We start from the raw sequence: 14,501 nt of genomic DNA, 5'->3' as shown, positions 1-14,501 counted from the left end.
TTTAACTGTACTAATAATTTTGCAAATACTTGATTGCGAGTTGATAATAAACAAATATGTGACGATCTAGTTGATGCATCAATTAAAACCATAAAATATATAAATTATCCACATGGTGGGTGTATTGGACCACAAATATCACCTTGTATTTGCTCTGAAAATGAGATTGGCTCATTTTCTGGTGATGGTCTTATTATCAACTTTTGTGAACGTATAGTACATGAGAACTCATTGATCTGAAGAAGTTTCTTGACTCTTAAGTGGGTGTCGACATGAGTTTTTCAACCTTTTTTTTTTCGCATCATGATCATTCCAAATAAGAAATTCATTTCTATTTGTAAGCTTCTAGCTTATAATGACATGTGTCTCAATTGCATTACTATAGTATAAGCCATAAGAGAAGCCTAATAATTTCTCCAATACACATTTTATATTCGACTCAATTCGAGTGATATAGATATTCAATATCTCTTTCATTGTTTGTCTCAATATGATATTCATTTAAGATGAATATCCTCAAAACTTAATAAGTTTTTATTAGACTTAGGAGAATAAAATGCATTTTAATATGCAATATTGTACCTCTTTGTAGAAGTACAATAGCTCTTCCGGAGTCTCCAATTATATTTGTAGTACTAGAAATAGCACTAATGTTGACTTCTTGCATTACCAAACAAGAGAAAAATTTATTACTCTTGAGAATTGTATGAGTTGTTGCACTATCAATAAGACATATATCCCCATCATTGGTGGTAGTGCCAACATTCATGCTTCATATAAATATAAATATCAATATGAGAAAATCCTGTTTTTAATACTCTCATAACCAATAAGGTGATTCATGCTTCCATTTGGTTTAACAAATAAAATAATAATATCAAGATGAGTAGTATCTATATGGCCATGATCAGAATCACCATCTTCATAAGCAAAGTGTATTTCTATGTTCTTTTCATTATTTGTAAGATACTTTGGTGTACGAAAAATACAACTCAAATGGTCTTTACCATCGTAATGATAATATATACTTTCATTTTATTTGCCAATATTTTCACATTTTTTCTTTTCTCTTTTTCACATTATTTTGCCACTTCTGGTGACAAAATGTGTCTTTGAAATTTTCTTTATAGCCATGTTCATAAAATATCACGATCATGAAAATATAAATCAAATGTTGCTTCATTCACTTATGGGATGGAGCAGAACCAATTGGACATGTTTCTTGATTTTCTATCAAAAGCTCATTGCTTTGTTCAGCCCTACAAAGGCATGAAATAAATTCATAATATTTATTGCTGCATTCACTTCTAGGAATGAAGCGGATTTCATGATTTTCCATCAAAAGCTTCATTGTTTTGTTCAGCCATACAAAGGCATGAAATCAATTCATAATATTTGTGAAATGTCTTTTCACAATATTATTGTCGTAGTAGCAAATTAGTTGCTCAGATGCTTTATTTCTTTCTTTAATGGTATCCCAAGACCCAATGCATCTAAATGTATTTCAACATATAATATCGAATATAAGTAATTCTTCCTTGTAATATCAAGGGTCACAAATTCAAATTTTGTAACGTTTGACGTGTTTAGAACTAACATATAAAATAATAATAATAATAATAATAATAATAATAATCATTGTTACAATAAAAATAAAAATAATAAGACAAAGATGAAAATTGATAAAGTCAAACAATTTTTATCTCAAAAGAAAGAATATAAGGAAAAATTGTAAATGGAGAAAGGATCAGAAAGAGGCTGGATTGAGACACGCACAATGCTATCATTAGAGAGAAAAAACTTTCATTAGTCATCAGTTTGTTGGAGCATCGTGCTGATAATGTGTGATAATAAAAATATAATTTAATTATGTTTTTAAACTGCGAAATTTAAAGTAATTCTAATCCTGGACTTTTAAAATTGAAAACGGTTATTTTAGTCTCTCAAAATATGCCATTTTAGTCCCTAAACATTAAATGTGAAAGACTAAAATGAGTTTCTAATTCTCAAATTTAGCGTTTAATAACTACAACTATATTTTACTAAAATTGAGGGACTAAAATGATTTTTTTTTATAGTGATGTAGCTCATATTTCACAGACAAAAAAAGTAATTAAACTTAAAGTTACATAGTTATATTAATAATACGTAACAGAAAAATGCAAAATACATATTAGAACAAATTAATAATACATATTAAGATTAGGTTACATATCAATCATCGTAGAATAAATTACATTACATGTTTCAACATTGGATTTCCAAAACATTAATTAAAAACTTACATTATGAAATACAGATTTACATAGTTGTACTGATACAGAAAAAAAAGATGAATACATTGTTGAAAATTCTGGCAGTTAAAGTCACAGATTCATAGAAGGTAAATATTAAAATTGAAAGTAGAAGTTTGATGAATATTAGAATTATGACTGGTAGGGGTGATTTTGTCGGAGTGACTACACGAGGCAATGTAGAAAAGCAAATAAAGAAAGGCTTTGTTTTTATTTTGTAGCAAGAACATAGATGTTAGAGGAAGAGAACTCCAGTGCACGAAGGAGGTACACTGAGTCATTTAAAGGTGAGAATCATGACCAAGTCATATCTGGTAGCCAAAAATCATGTATAGACTGCATCTCAAATGCAATGACAGTCTTATTCGAATCTATCAGTATTCGATACATATACTATTCTGATATGGGACCACAATTTATGTATCCATGCATCAGGTAGTCTAATTCTAACTCAAACATAATCCTAACAATACTAATCCTTTTTTGGACATTAATAAGAACTGTCTAAAGGGATAAAATTAGTTAAAAAGAATTTTTTTCCTGTACATTAGAGTTGGCTATGCTACTCAAACATTTTTTTGTCTTAGATTTGTTCCCTTTGGTCCTCTATTAGGTTTCCAGGTTCAGTTAGCCAACCCTCTGTTTTGTTCAGTCATCTATAGATAGCCGATTCATGATGTGTAACTAATTTCAATTGCAATATTCAGTTGTAATACAGTAAACCTTTTGGTGTGATTCAGTTGCTTTTCTTTCTCTGAAATTCAACACGATATCTGGAGCTGAGTGTGAAACTTAATGAGGTTTGAGTTAGTTTGATGTCTTTCTCTGAAATTCAACAGTCTGGATATCCTTCCTTTCGTTCAATTTTGAAATTTAAAGTTGTTTCTGGTTTATATTTTTGAGTGTTTATGAGCTCATGTTTTTTTTCTCTGTTAATTAATGCAATGCTCATATTCCAATATTTTTTAAAGCGAAAAATACTTCCCCATCTATCAAGTTGTTTATTTGTGATCTGCATGAATTGCCAGGTCCACATGAACACTATTGCACCGGGAGGAAGAGAATGTTTAAGTGACATCATGGAACTGGTATTCTATTTTCCAGTGCATTTTTCATTTTTTATATTTTCACTTTTTCTTTGTTAATATTAAATTTATTTATTTTCATCCATTTTTATATTCTGCATAATTGCACATTTCCAATTTCATTCACTTCTATTGCAGAAAGAGTCTCCATCTTGCAGTCAATTTTGTTTAAGGCTATCAGCAACCCTTGCTTTTTCAAACAATATGGTATTGTAATTTTATTGCAAATATATAATGCTTTATGTCGTATCCAGATATAGTCATATAATGCTAAAGTATAAAGGCAAAGTTAGTGAGGAAAAACCAATCAATTTATTGCATACAAAAAAAAAAAAGAAAAAAGAAAAAAGAAAATTGAGGTTAGCAAAACCTTATCATAAATAGGATACAAATTGGATATTTGGATCTTATCTTTATTCAAGTTATTCTTCCTAACTGTTCCAACAAACTTTGATAGTCGTCCTCTTCATTTTTGAACAAATCTTCTGGGCATTCACCAATCTCCCCTTTTTAAGGGTAATTGTCTATGCTTAAAAAGAAAATAACAATAATTGTAAAAGAAGGAAAAAAATATTCAATGTTGTGAAAACCTACTTGGTTATAGTTTAGGCACTAGCTCAATGGGTCACTGGTCAAACCAGGTGGGTCACTTATTGAACTGATTGACCTTGATATATATTAAAAACATAAATTATATCTGCATAATAAAATACCTAATCATTCCAAATAATCACAACAAAATTCCGTATTTCAAATAACTAGAAGGGTCATGTATTTATAGGCCTAATGGCCTCATTATTGTAATACAGAAGAAATGTATTATTCTTTCTAAATTTGCGATGGTATTAGAGCTCCTAATCTTGGGGAGTCTCTCATCCTAAAACGTAGCCTTCAGTGCTGCACCCCCTTAAATAATATCACATCCTTCATTGCTGCGGCACTTTGATCACTATTGCAGCCTTTGTTTCTGCATAATCCACCTAAATGACTGAGATCATGAATTTTGAGATGGAAACTGGGGACAAATCCTTATCCCTTTTTATCTTGTTCATATTAATGCATGGCGTCCCACTAATGTCCCTAATATCTCAGCTGCTACATGTTTTATAACCTTTATAGATGACTCTACCCGGGTGACTTGGGTTTTCTTATGAAACACAAATTTGAGGTTAGTTATGCTTTTATTCAGTTTGTCACAATGATTTAGAATCAATGTGGAGTAAATATTAAGAGAATTAGGTCTGATAATGCCAAAGACTACTTTAATTTTGAGTTCAACTCTTTTTGCCAAAAAGAGGGGATAATCCATGAGTCTTCATGTGTGACACATCTCAACAGAATGAAATTGCTGAAGGAAAAAATGAACACTTACTAGAACGAATTTGAACTCTACCTTTTCAATATCATGTTCCTAAGAAATTTTGGGGGGAAGTCCTTCGGACTGGTACTTATCTCATCAATAGATTACACTCTAAAATCTTAGGATCAAAGAGTCCCATAGAAGTCCTATCGTTTTACCCATACATAGACCCTGACAATAAACTCCAACCTAGGATATTTGGGTGTGTATCCTTTGTGCATGTTTATAGTAATGGAAGGGGAAAATTAGATCCTAGGGCTGTCAAATGTGTTTTTTTAGGATACTCAACCACATAAAAGGGATACAAATGCTATCACTCACCTTTCAAAAAATTCTTTGTCAAGAGATGTCACCTTCAATTAACAATAGAGCCACTTCAAGCAGCCTCATCTTCAGGTGGAGAATATAAGAGAGGAAGATGAGTTTCTCAAGCTTCCAAATATGACATTTTAACCTGCAGTTAAACTTCATGGACCTACATGTATTGTACCTAAACCTCCTGAACCTGCAACTAAAATTCTCCATGATGAGGGTGGAAAATTTGGGAAAAATCTGATTTATTCAACTAGAGAAAAGATCATTTCAGAATCTGTGCATGTCCAAGAATCCAACTTACTACCATGACATGAGGTAAATATTTTTAATCCTATAAATTCGTATAATTCTAATGAGTTTGTCTATGAAAATTCAGAGCACAGGTGTATCAAAACCTAGACCTTCCCATTGGCCTTAGAAAGGGAACTAGAACATGCACCCAACAGACCCAACAACCACTTTACCCACTATCAAATTTCTTGTTCTCTGAAATCTCCCCAAAATACAAGACCTTTTTCACAAACCTAAACTTTATAACTACACCTTCTATATCTGAAGCATTATCTGGCAGGAAATGAAAACAAGTCATGGATGTGAATATGGAGGCGTTAAACAAGAACAAGAATTAGGAACACATTAGTTTTTTGGGATTTGATGGAACAAACACCTTAGTTTTTTGGGAAATTTGATTCCTTTTCCATTGAAAAAAATAAGAAAATTATTCATTATCCAAGTTATTTCTTGCTCTGTAATGCTATTAAAGGTTTATTTATTTTCTACTCTGTGGTGCCTTGAGAATTTATTTAATAATGTTAGAATGAGTAAATTTGTCTGAAATTTGTCCTTGTTATGTTTCTCTCTTGCATTATCAGTTGGATCATGCCAATGAATTATCGCACTCACTGAAAGAAAGTGCCAATATTAATGCTGTCTGGGCATCACTTATTGTTGAAGAGTGCACAAGACTTGGTTTGATGGTGAGATGATCTGATAAATTGTTATAAATGAGCCAATATTAACACAATTATGATTTAGTCTTTCTTTTAGTATTTCTGTATTGCTCCTGGATCTAGATCTTCCCCTCTTGCTGTTGCTGCTGCAAGTCATAAATTAGTCACTTGTATTTCATGCTTCGATGAGCGTTCACTTGCATTTCATGCCGTTGGATACGGAAGAGGATCTCAAATTCCAGCAGTAGTCATAACATCATCAGGCACAGCAGTTTCTAACCTTCTTCCAGCTGTAAGTTTCATTAGTATTGCTTGTCTGACATGGTTTTCCTCATTGTCATGAATTATGTTGAATGTATAATGATTTATTAGTTCTATATCTGTGATTTGGATTGTTTTCATTCTGTATTTTGTAGCGAATTTATGAAATATTGGAATTTAATGATATGAAATAACTTATGGATTTTCAGTTATAAGAACTGTACAGAAATGGTGGGTTCTAACACTGATGATTTTATTTTAATAATATAATAATATTAACCCTATATTTTAGGATACAGGAATATACAGGATCCCTAAATAATATATATTGAAGTTTCCCTATTTAAGATATATTAATTATTTGACACTAGTGTTTGTTCCATCGATTGCTTTGCTGGCTGGTCTTTTATACCTAATTTATTTTTTTACTGTTAGTTACATGAGCTTGATTTGTAGTTTTCTTTCTCTAGAGGGATATGTTAATCAAGTTTGTTATGACACAAGTAATACTTTTTGTCTAATTAGGTGACTGACAAAATTTGCAGGTTGTGGAGGCAAGTCAAGATTTTGTGCCACTTATTTTGCTTACTGCAGATCGACCTCCAGAGCTTTTGGATTGTGGGGCAAACCAAGCAATTGATCAGGTTAAGGCCATTATATTCTTAAATATCATGGCCATTGATATTCCTGAATATTTTGGTATATGCAGACATCTGTACACACACATGTTATACAATGTTAAATTAGGTGGAAGGGGGGGAAGTAGTGTAGGGTTCTTGGAATTTCTGATAATTCACAGAAAGTGTTTTCTTTACAAGTGAAAGAAAAATTACATACACTGAATAGTTGACGTCATCAGCTTTATGTAGCTGAGCTAGTGGTTAACTAACCTCTTGACTGCTTTCATGTTTATCAGGGGACAAAACAATGTGGTTGCTCTTGTTAATCAGCATCCACCTTACCTTGAGTTTGCTGGTGGGGGTTGGTGTGATTGTTGTATTAAGTTTGTTATAAAATTTGTTATAGCTGTTTTATCAGTTGCATTTTTACGGCTATGTTTCTTTTCTTTCTCTATATAAAGAGAACCCGTGTTTTTTTTTTTTTTTTTCAATAGTACCAGTTCTATTTGTGTTTCTCTTTTCATCTCTCTCCTCTCTTGATCTTTAATAATTCTTTCAACATTCACAGAGCAAAACAGGGACTATTTCGGTATATTTTTGAATATTATAATTCACTACTACATCTACTGCATTAATTTGGAAAGCCTATAGTGATTTTAAATGCTAATATAGGTAGTTTCCATTGCAAGTGATTAGCTGTTCTAAATGAAGGAATATTTATATTCATGTTTTCCTTGGTTACTCAGTCAACACATTGAATTTCTGCATCAGGTGAACCATTTTGGTTCTTTTGTGAGATTTTTCTTTAATCTCCCTGCACCCACAGATCAAATTCCTGCAAGGATGGTACTCACAACTCTTGATTCTGCTGCACATAGGGCAACTTCTTCACCATGTGGTCCAGTACATATCAACTGCCCTTTTAGAGAGCCTTTAGAAAGCAGTCCCTGTAAATGGTTGTCTAGCTGTTTGACTGGGTTAGATTTCTGGATGAGTAATGCTGAACCATTTACCAAGTATATTCATATGCGATTGTCTAATACCAGTACAAATGTGCCTGGTGAAATGTCTGAAGTCTTGGATCTAATTCAAAAATCCAAGAGTAGTCTTCTACTATTTGGTGCAATCCACACAGAAGATGAGATGTGGGCTGCTCTGCTTTTGGCTAAACACCTTCAGTGGCCTGTTGTAGCAGATATCTTGTCAGGGTTGCGGTTGAGAACTCTTTTAAGTTCTTTTCCTGATATTGAAAGAAATTTTATATTTGTTGATAATCTTGATCAAGCTCTTCTCTCAGATACTGTCAAGGGCTGGTTAGAGGTTGATGTGGTTATTCAGGTATTATCACTTTTTACAAAAAATTTCCAATTCCCCTTCTTTTTCCTTCTACAATTTTCACTTTCCTTTTTCAGGTTATGTTTTTGCATATTCTTTTCTTGATATGATATTTTTTCCTTTTTCACTTGTTCCCATCCTCCTATTTTATTTGGAGCAGATAGGAAGCAGGCTAACAAGCAAACGAGTGTGCCAGATTCTTGAGGATCGTGCTCCTTTTTCATATATTATGGTTGACAAACATCCTCAACGGCATGATCCATCACATATTATAACTCATCGTATACAAACTTCAATTTTTGAATTTGTTGGCTGCTTACGTAAAGCTTCTGTTACACATACTAGGAGCATGTGGGGCATTTCCCTACAATTGTTGAGTAAAATGGTATTAATTCTAATAATTAAAAGTTACTTCTTGTTATGGTAATTTTGGCAATGTTTTCTTTTACATCTAATCTGATGTATTCCTGAGGTATCTTATCTAGCTGTTTGAAATTGGTTGAAAGCATTTCCACTATTGTCAATGTTCTCCATTAAAATTTTTAGAATGGCATTGGACAAGTACACTTTAAGAGGTTTCTGTTTGTGGCTGACAATAATTCCTTGATATTGGATACAACTATAGTCATTTTCTCATAACATTTTACTTTGTAGGTTGAATGGGAGATAAAATTTCAAATTACTGTGGAATGCTCCCTTACTGAACCTTATGTTGCACATGTGATGTCAGATGCTCTTTCCTCTGAGTCTGCTCTATTTCTTGGTAACAGTATGCCTATTAGGGATGCAAATTTATATGGACGCAGTTGGTCTATGTGCAATCAAAGTGTTTCATCACTAATGTTAAACTCAGACCTACCAATTAATTTGATGAGGGTGGCTGCTAACAGGGGTGCTAGTGGTATAGATGGGTTACTTAGCACAGCCATTGGTTTTGCTGCAGGATGCAACAAAAAGGTACTATTTATATTTTCAGAAATACCCATTTTAGATATATTAAAAGAGAATGTTTTAATAAATGGAATTTCTTGTTTGAGGTAATTTTGAGCTCAATGTATGTCCATTACTGCTGTACTGTTTTCCTGTATGAGAACCATGAACAAAGGATTGATATTGAGGGTGGTGCTGGTAGGTTTAGAGGGTGGGGTACCTTGTTTGTAAGGGATGCTCTTTAATATTGCTGTAAATTGATATATGTGAATGCTCTTTATGTATAACCAAAAGAGAAACTTGAACTATGTAAGGAAATAAAAAATTATTTTTTGATAACAATCATACTCATCACATTCTCATCACCTCTATTTGTAACAATCTCTAAAAATAAGGAAATAAAAATATGATGAAATGAATAGGAAGATTCTTGATATATTTTCTCCTAAGAAATATCAAGATAGTGAGGATATTTTCATCCCAATAATCTACTATTTACAACACTCCCCTCAAGTTGGTAAATAAATATATATCATTACCAACATGTCTAGAAGATCCTGGAATCTGCTCTGAGGAAGCCCCTTAGTGTAAATGTCTGCTATCTAAAGTTTTGTAGGGACATGAATTATAGCCACAAGAACTCTGTCAAAGTCTTTGACAATGTCCCTGCCAATTTCAATATATATGCTCTTATAATTTTGTATTGGATTATTGGAAATGTACATGACTAACTTGTTATCACAATATATGCCAACTTGGAAAGGATTAAGTTGGATGAGGGAAAAGATCTTATTGAAATTGAAAAAATGAGCTTCTATGTATAGACAACTCTATCCCTAAAGTAATGATTACAAATAATGATCTCTAGTATATCACAACGCCACACTTGTAACAATTACAATTAATTTAATACATGTTCTCCTAACTCAACAGTTTGTTTTGCCAGCTGTCCCTTTTAGTCAATTCTATTATTGTTTTTGGTCTGTTTGATTTCTCAAGGGTACCTACCATAAATGATCCTTTTGTATTTTGCTGTGAACAGTAAGAGATAATAAAATATATATCTCTATATTCCACTTTTTTCTTCTCTCTAAGATGGTATCTAGAGCCATCTTTCCTCGTGGCAACTTTCAATTTCTTTTTCAATTGTGGTTCTCACTTTTTGTTGTGGCTACAACTCCTACTGTCTCCACACCTTACTCCTTTCCCGTTTCTCTTGTTGAGAAACTCTACAACTCCAACTATCTTCATTGACGTCAACAAGTTGAACCCATTACCAAATCAGATAGGCTTCAAGTATTTGTTGCTAACCCTACGATTTCTCCACAGTATCCAGATGATAAGGATCACTATGTTGACCATATGAATAGTGCATATGAAGTGTGGGAAGTTCAGGATCAAATGCTTTTTACATTGCTTCAATCAATGTTATCAAAGTTAATTCTCTCTTGCATTATTGGCGACACACTTCTATCAGGTTTTGGGCACAATTCATGAGTACTTTTATCTTTAGATAAAGTTCCTGCGTGACAACTTCATACTGACCTTCAATGCAGGTGTAATTAACCTTGTTCTCGTTGAAGATCTACCACCAAAATATGCACTTGTTGAAAGCCATTGCATGACTTCTTCTATTGCTGAAGTGGAGGCTCTCCTTGTTGCTTAAAAATCATGCGCCATCTAGTTTAAAAAGAAATTGTTGTCTCCTTCTACTAACTACACTCTAGGATATGTACCACCCAACTCTCACTACCAATTTTGAATGCCAAATCTATTTGAAATATGGTGTCACACACTGCCATCATTTCACTGTAGTGAAGATTGAGATTTTACTCGTAAAATCGTATGAGCCTACGATTTTGCATTGTATTTCTGTTTCAAATCTCAAGTATGATCATGGCCCAACAAAATTGTACGTATCGTCAAACAGAATTGTGAAATTGTGTGGATAGCAGTTGTTTTTGTATTGTCTGCTGCATCCCCTATTCACTTTTTTGGGTGCATGGACTCAGTTCAAATAAAACATAAATCTAATTAAAAGTTAATGCATTAAAAAAATTCACCTTGTTATGCGTGTTGTCAGTCACAACACCACCCAATTAAAAATTAATACAACTAAAATTCACCTTTTATTTTGTAGGTGCAACACTTTTGAGCATTCTTGCTGAATGGGGGTTTCAATTAAAACAAAATTCAGTCCCAATTAAAAGTTAAGGGTGCTTTTTGTGGCACCGTTCACTTTCTTCCCTGAATGAGTTTCAATTAAAATAAAACCCACTTAAAGCCCTTATAACTTACAAATATCTTCTCTTCTTCTCATGGAACTTGCATTGGTTAGATGTAGGTGCATATCTTTTCCCAAATCCAATTAAATGTAAAATTAAGAAATTCAGCATTTGCACAAGTTCACCTAACGTGCATCTCTTCTCCTCACGAAATTTAAAAACCTCAATCACAAACTCAAGTCATCGTAGGGGTGTACACGCACGTACACATATACACACATACATATACACACACACACATATACACACACACACATACATACGTACATATATATATATATATATATATATCATATTTTTGTAGAAAGTAAAATCTAATATTCGTGTTAGGATCCCATGATTTACAATTTTGTGAACCCTTCACGATCTTAACCATAATCTCAACCTACCTTGCATCATTTTATTCTAAAGGGCTGACGCATTATCAACCCCATGAGTCTCTTCTATATAATCCTTCAACACTTCAACTTGCATAGTTAAATTCTTCTTAGTCCAAGACCAAAACTCCTGAGACCTGGGTGAACCCTAATGTAAAGAATTTCAATCAGGATACTAATTTAGACCTCCCTATGTTTGCTACCACTTCTTTTCAAGGTGGTGTTAATTCTACATGGATTTGTGATTCTAGTGCCTCTTTTCATGTCTTTTATGAGAACTTGTCTCTTAAAAGCTTCATCTTTCTTTGTTTTGTTTTGTCCATTTATTTTTTATTTCATTAGTTTATCATATTTTGCTTTCTGTTGTTAATAGTTTATTTTAATTTCATAATTTCATTCAGGTGTTCTGTGTAGTTGGAGATATTTCTTTATTGCATGATACAAATGGCTTGGCAATTTTGAAGCAGCGGTAGGAAACTATCTACCAAATTTTTCTTTTCGTACAATATTTTTGTATTCTTTTGGTAATGCTTGTTAATAGAGTATTGTTATATATTTTTTCTGTTAGCTATATAGTCTCATTTTATACAGGGTAATTTGGATCCATGTATTTATTTTTCTATATCTAGTTTCCTTGGGTAATTGATACACATGGTTCACTCCAAATCATGTGAGAACAAATTTAGTGGTTATGTGAAGGACTTCGGAAGAAACAAAGACTTGAGAATAATAAAATGGAATTAGAATGAATTTTAGTGAGTGAATTTCCCTTTCTTAGTATTTCATATTTTGTAACAACTTTAGATACGCCAAATACAATGTATGAGAGGGAAGAGAAGAGAATTTGAAAAGATTTATCTAGGAACTATGTCCAACACAAAGGACATAGCACCTTTAAAATAAATTTTATTTAAGACTATTTATTTTAACAGTCCCCCTTAAGCTGGGGGAATACAAGTTGTATGTGTCATATTTGGAACAAATATACCCAATTTGAGGTCCTTAAGGATTTTGTTTGTACATCTGTAAGTTGATCATTTGATCTGATAAACTCAATGCATATTTCCTTGGACAACAACTTTTCTCAAATAAAATGACAACCAATTTCAATGTGTTTAGTCCTCTCATGAAACATTGGATAAGAAGCAATGTGGAGAGCATCTAGTTATCATAATACATCTTCATTGGCTGAATCTCACAAAAATCTAATTCTTGGAGGAACTGTATTACCCAAATAAGCTCACAGAAGAGGGATGCCATTGTTCAATACTTAGCTTCACCAAAGCATCGGGCAACAACATCTTCCAAGAGATAATATTTCCTCCAAGCAAAACAGAATATCTTATGGTAGAATGTCTATCTATAGGAAAACCTACCCAATAAGCATCACAATACCCAAAGATTTGGGTATTTCTTTACCCTTTTAAAGCAGTCCTTCTTGTGGAGTCTTTTTTTAAGATACCTTAGAATATGAAGAACAACATTCCAATAATCACTAAAAGGATTTTGCATGAATTGACTCACAATACCAATTACAAAAAAAAGATCTAGTCTAGTAATAGTGAGATAAATAAGTTTTTCGAACCAGTCTTCTATCTCCTTTTGGATAAGAGAAAACTTATTGTTAGACTCTAGAGAATGTGTCGGTAAAACTATGTGTTCTCTCGTGGAGAATTCTGTCATATATATATTGAATACATACATATTTGTTGTTCATTAAAATATCTAAACTGTCACATATACAATTACCCCACAATATATATCCTAATAAAAGTGAATAATATTTACAATACAAAATTAGCATAGATTTTGCTGGTTTTGATGACGAAATAATTGCCAATCACACGTAATTAACTCCATTGACATCCCCCCTCAAATTGATACTGGTAAGTTGACCAGCATCAATTTGCCAACTAGGAAATTATGACGCTTTCGAGTCAATGATTTGGTGAGGATGTTTGCAATCCAAATAGAGGTTGAAACATTAAGAAGAGTGATAATTCGACGATCATAGGCGTCTCGGATGGGGTGACAATCAACTTTTATGTGCTTTGTTCGTTCATGGTAAACTGGATTAGCTGCAATTTGGATGGCACGTGTGTTATCAACGTGTAATGGAGTCGGTTGGGATGGAGAGAATCCAAGCTCAGTGAGAAGATCTTGCAGCCAAATTATTTCAGAGCACGCAGCAAACATGGCACGATACTTAGCTTCAGTAGAGGATTTAGAGACAAAATCTTGTTTCTTAAATGGGAGCATTGCCCAAAAACATACACCAACAAGTAGTAGATCGCCTCGTACTGGACATCTTGCCCAATCAGCATCGCTGTAAGCTTGGAGAGTCATAGGTGAACCAGTGGGAAAAAATAAACCACGATGAAAAGTGTCAAGGAGATAACGGAGAATTTGGTGCACTGCGGAAAGGTGGAAATGTCTAGGAGATTGCATGAACTTACTCACTGTGTGGACAGCAAAAGAAATATCTGGACGAGTGATGGTGAGGTATATAAGACTACCAACCATGATGTGTGGACAGCAAAAGTAGGATCTTCAAGAAGTACACCTCCATCTAGTCTAAATTTGACATCAAGTTCCATGGGAGTGTCAACAGATGTGGATTTAGTGAGGCTGGCTAGTGCAATCAAATCATGAATATATTTGTGTTGATTTACAAATATGCCAGTGGGTG

The 14,501-nt window shown here is 33.2% G+C and overlaps 1 protein-coding gene across 5 annotated transcripts in view; it reads left to right on the top strand.

Annotated features, from left to right (window-relative positions):
• Positions 1-14,501, top strand: part of PHYLLO (2-oxoglutarate decarboxylase/hydro-lyase/magnesium ion-binding protein) — a 59,807-nt gene that overhangs the window by 7,292 nt on the left and 38,014 nt on the right. For all 5 annotated transcript variants that reach the window (XR_014984205.1, XM_028068342.2, XM_085665721.1 and 2 more), the window contains 9 exons: positions 3,323-3,382; positions 3,518-3,586; positions 5,927-6,031; positions 6,102-6,296; positions 6,811-6,909; positions 7,657-8,223; positions 8,381-8,605; positions 8,875-9,177; positions 12,214-12,281. Coding sequence is in view for 4 of the 5 variants with exons in the window: in XM_028068342.2 (XP_027924143.2) it covers positions 3,323-3,382; positions 3,518-3,586; positions 5,927-6,031; positions 6,102-6,296; positions 6,811-6,909; positions 7,657-8,223; positions 8,381-8,605; positions 8,875-9,177; positions 12,214-12,281 (1,691 nt within the window). In the remaining variant the exon portion in view is untranslated. The remainder of the gene's footprint in view (positions 1-3,322; positions 3,383-3,517; positions 3,587-5,926; positions 6,032-6,101; positions 6,297-6,810; positions 6,910-7,656; positions 8,224-8,380; positions 8,606-8,874; positions 9,178-12,213; positions 12,282-14,501) is intronic.

This window comes from Vigna unguiculata, chromosome 1, assembly GCF_037176805.1.
Source record: "Vigna unguiculata cultivar grain cowpea cultivar isolate G323 ecotype 2 chromosome 1, ASM3717680v1, whole genome shotgun sequence".
NCBI lineage: Eukaryota > Viridiplantae > Streptophyta > Magnoliopsida > Fabales > Fabaceae > Vigna > Vigna unguiculata.
Note: the sequence above shows the minus strand (reverse complement) of the source record. Positions and strands in the feature narration are given on the sequence as shown.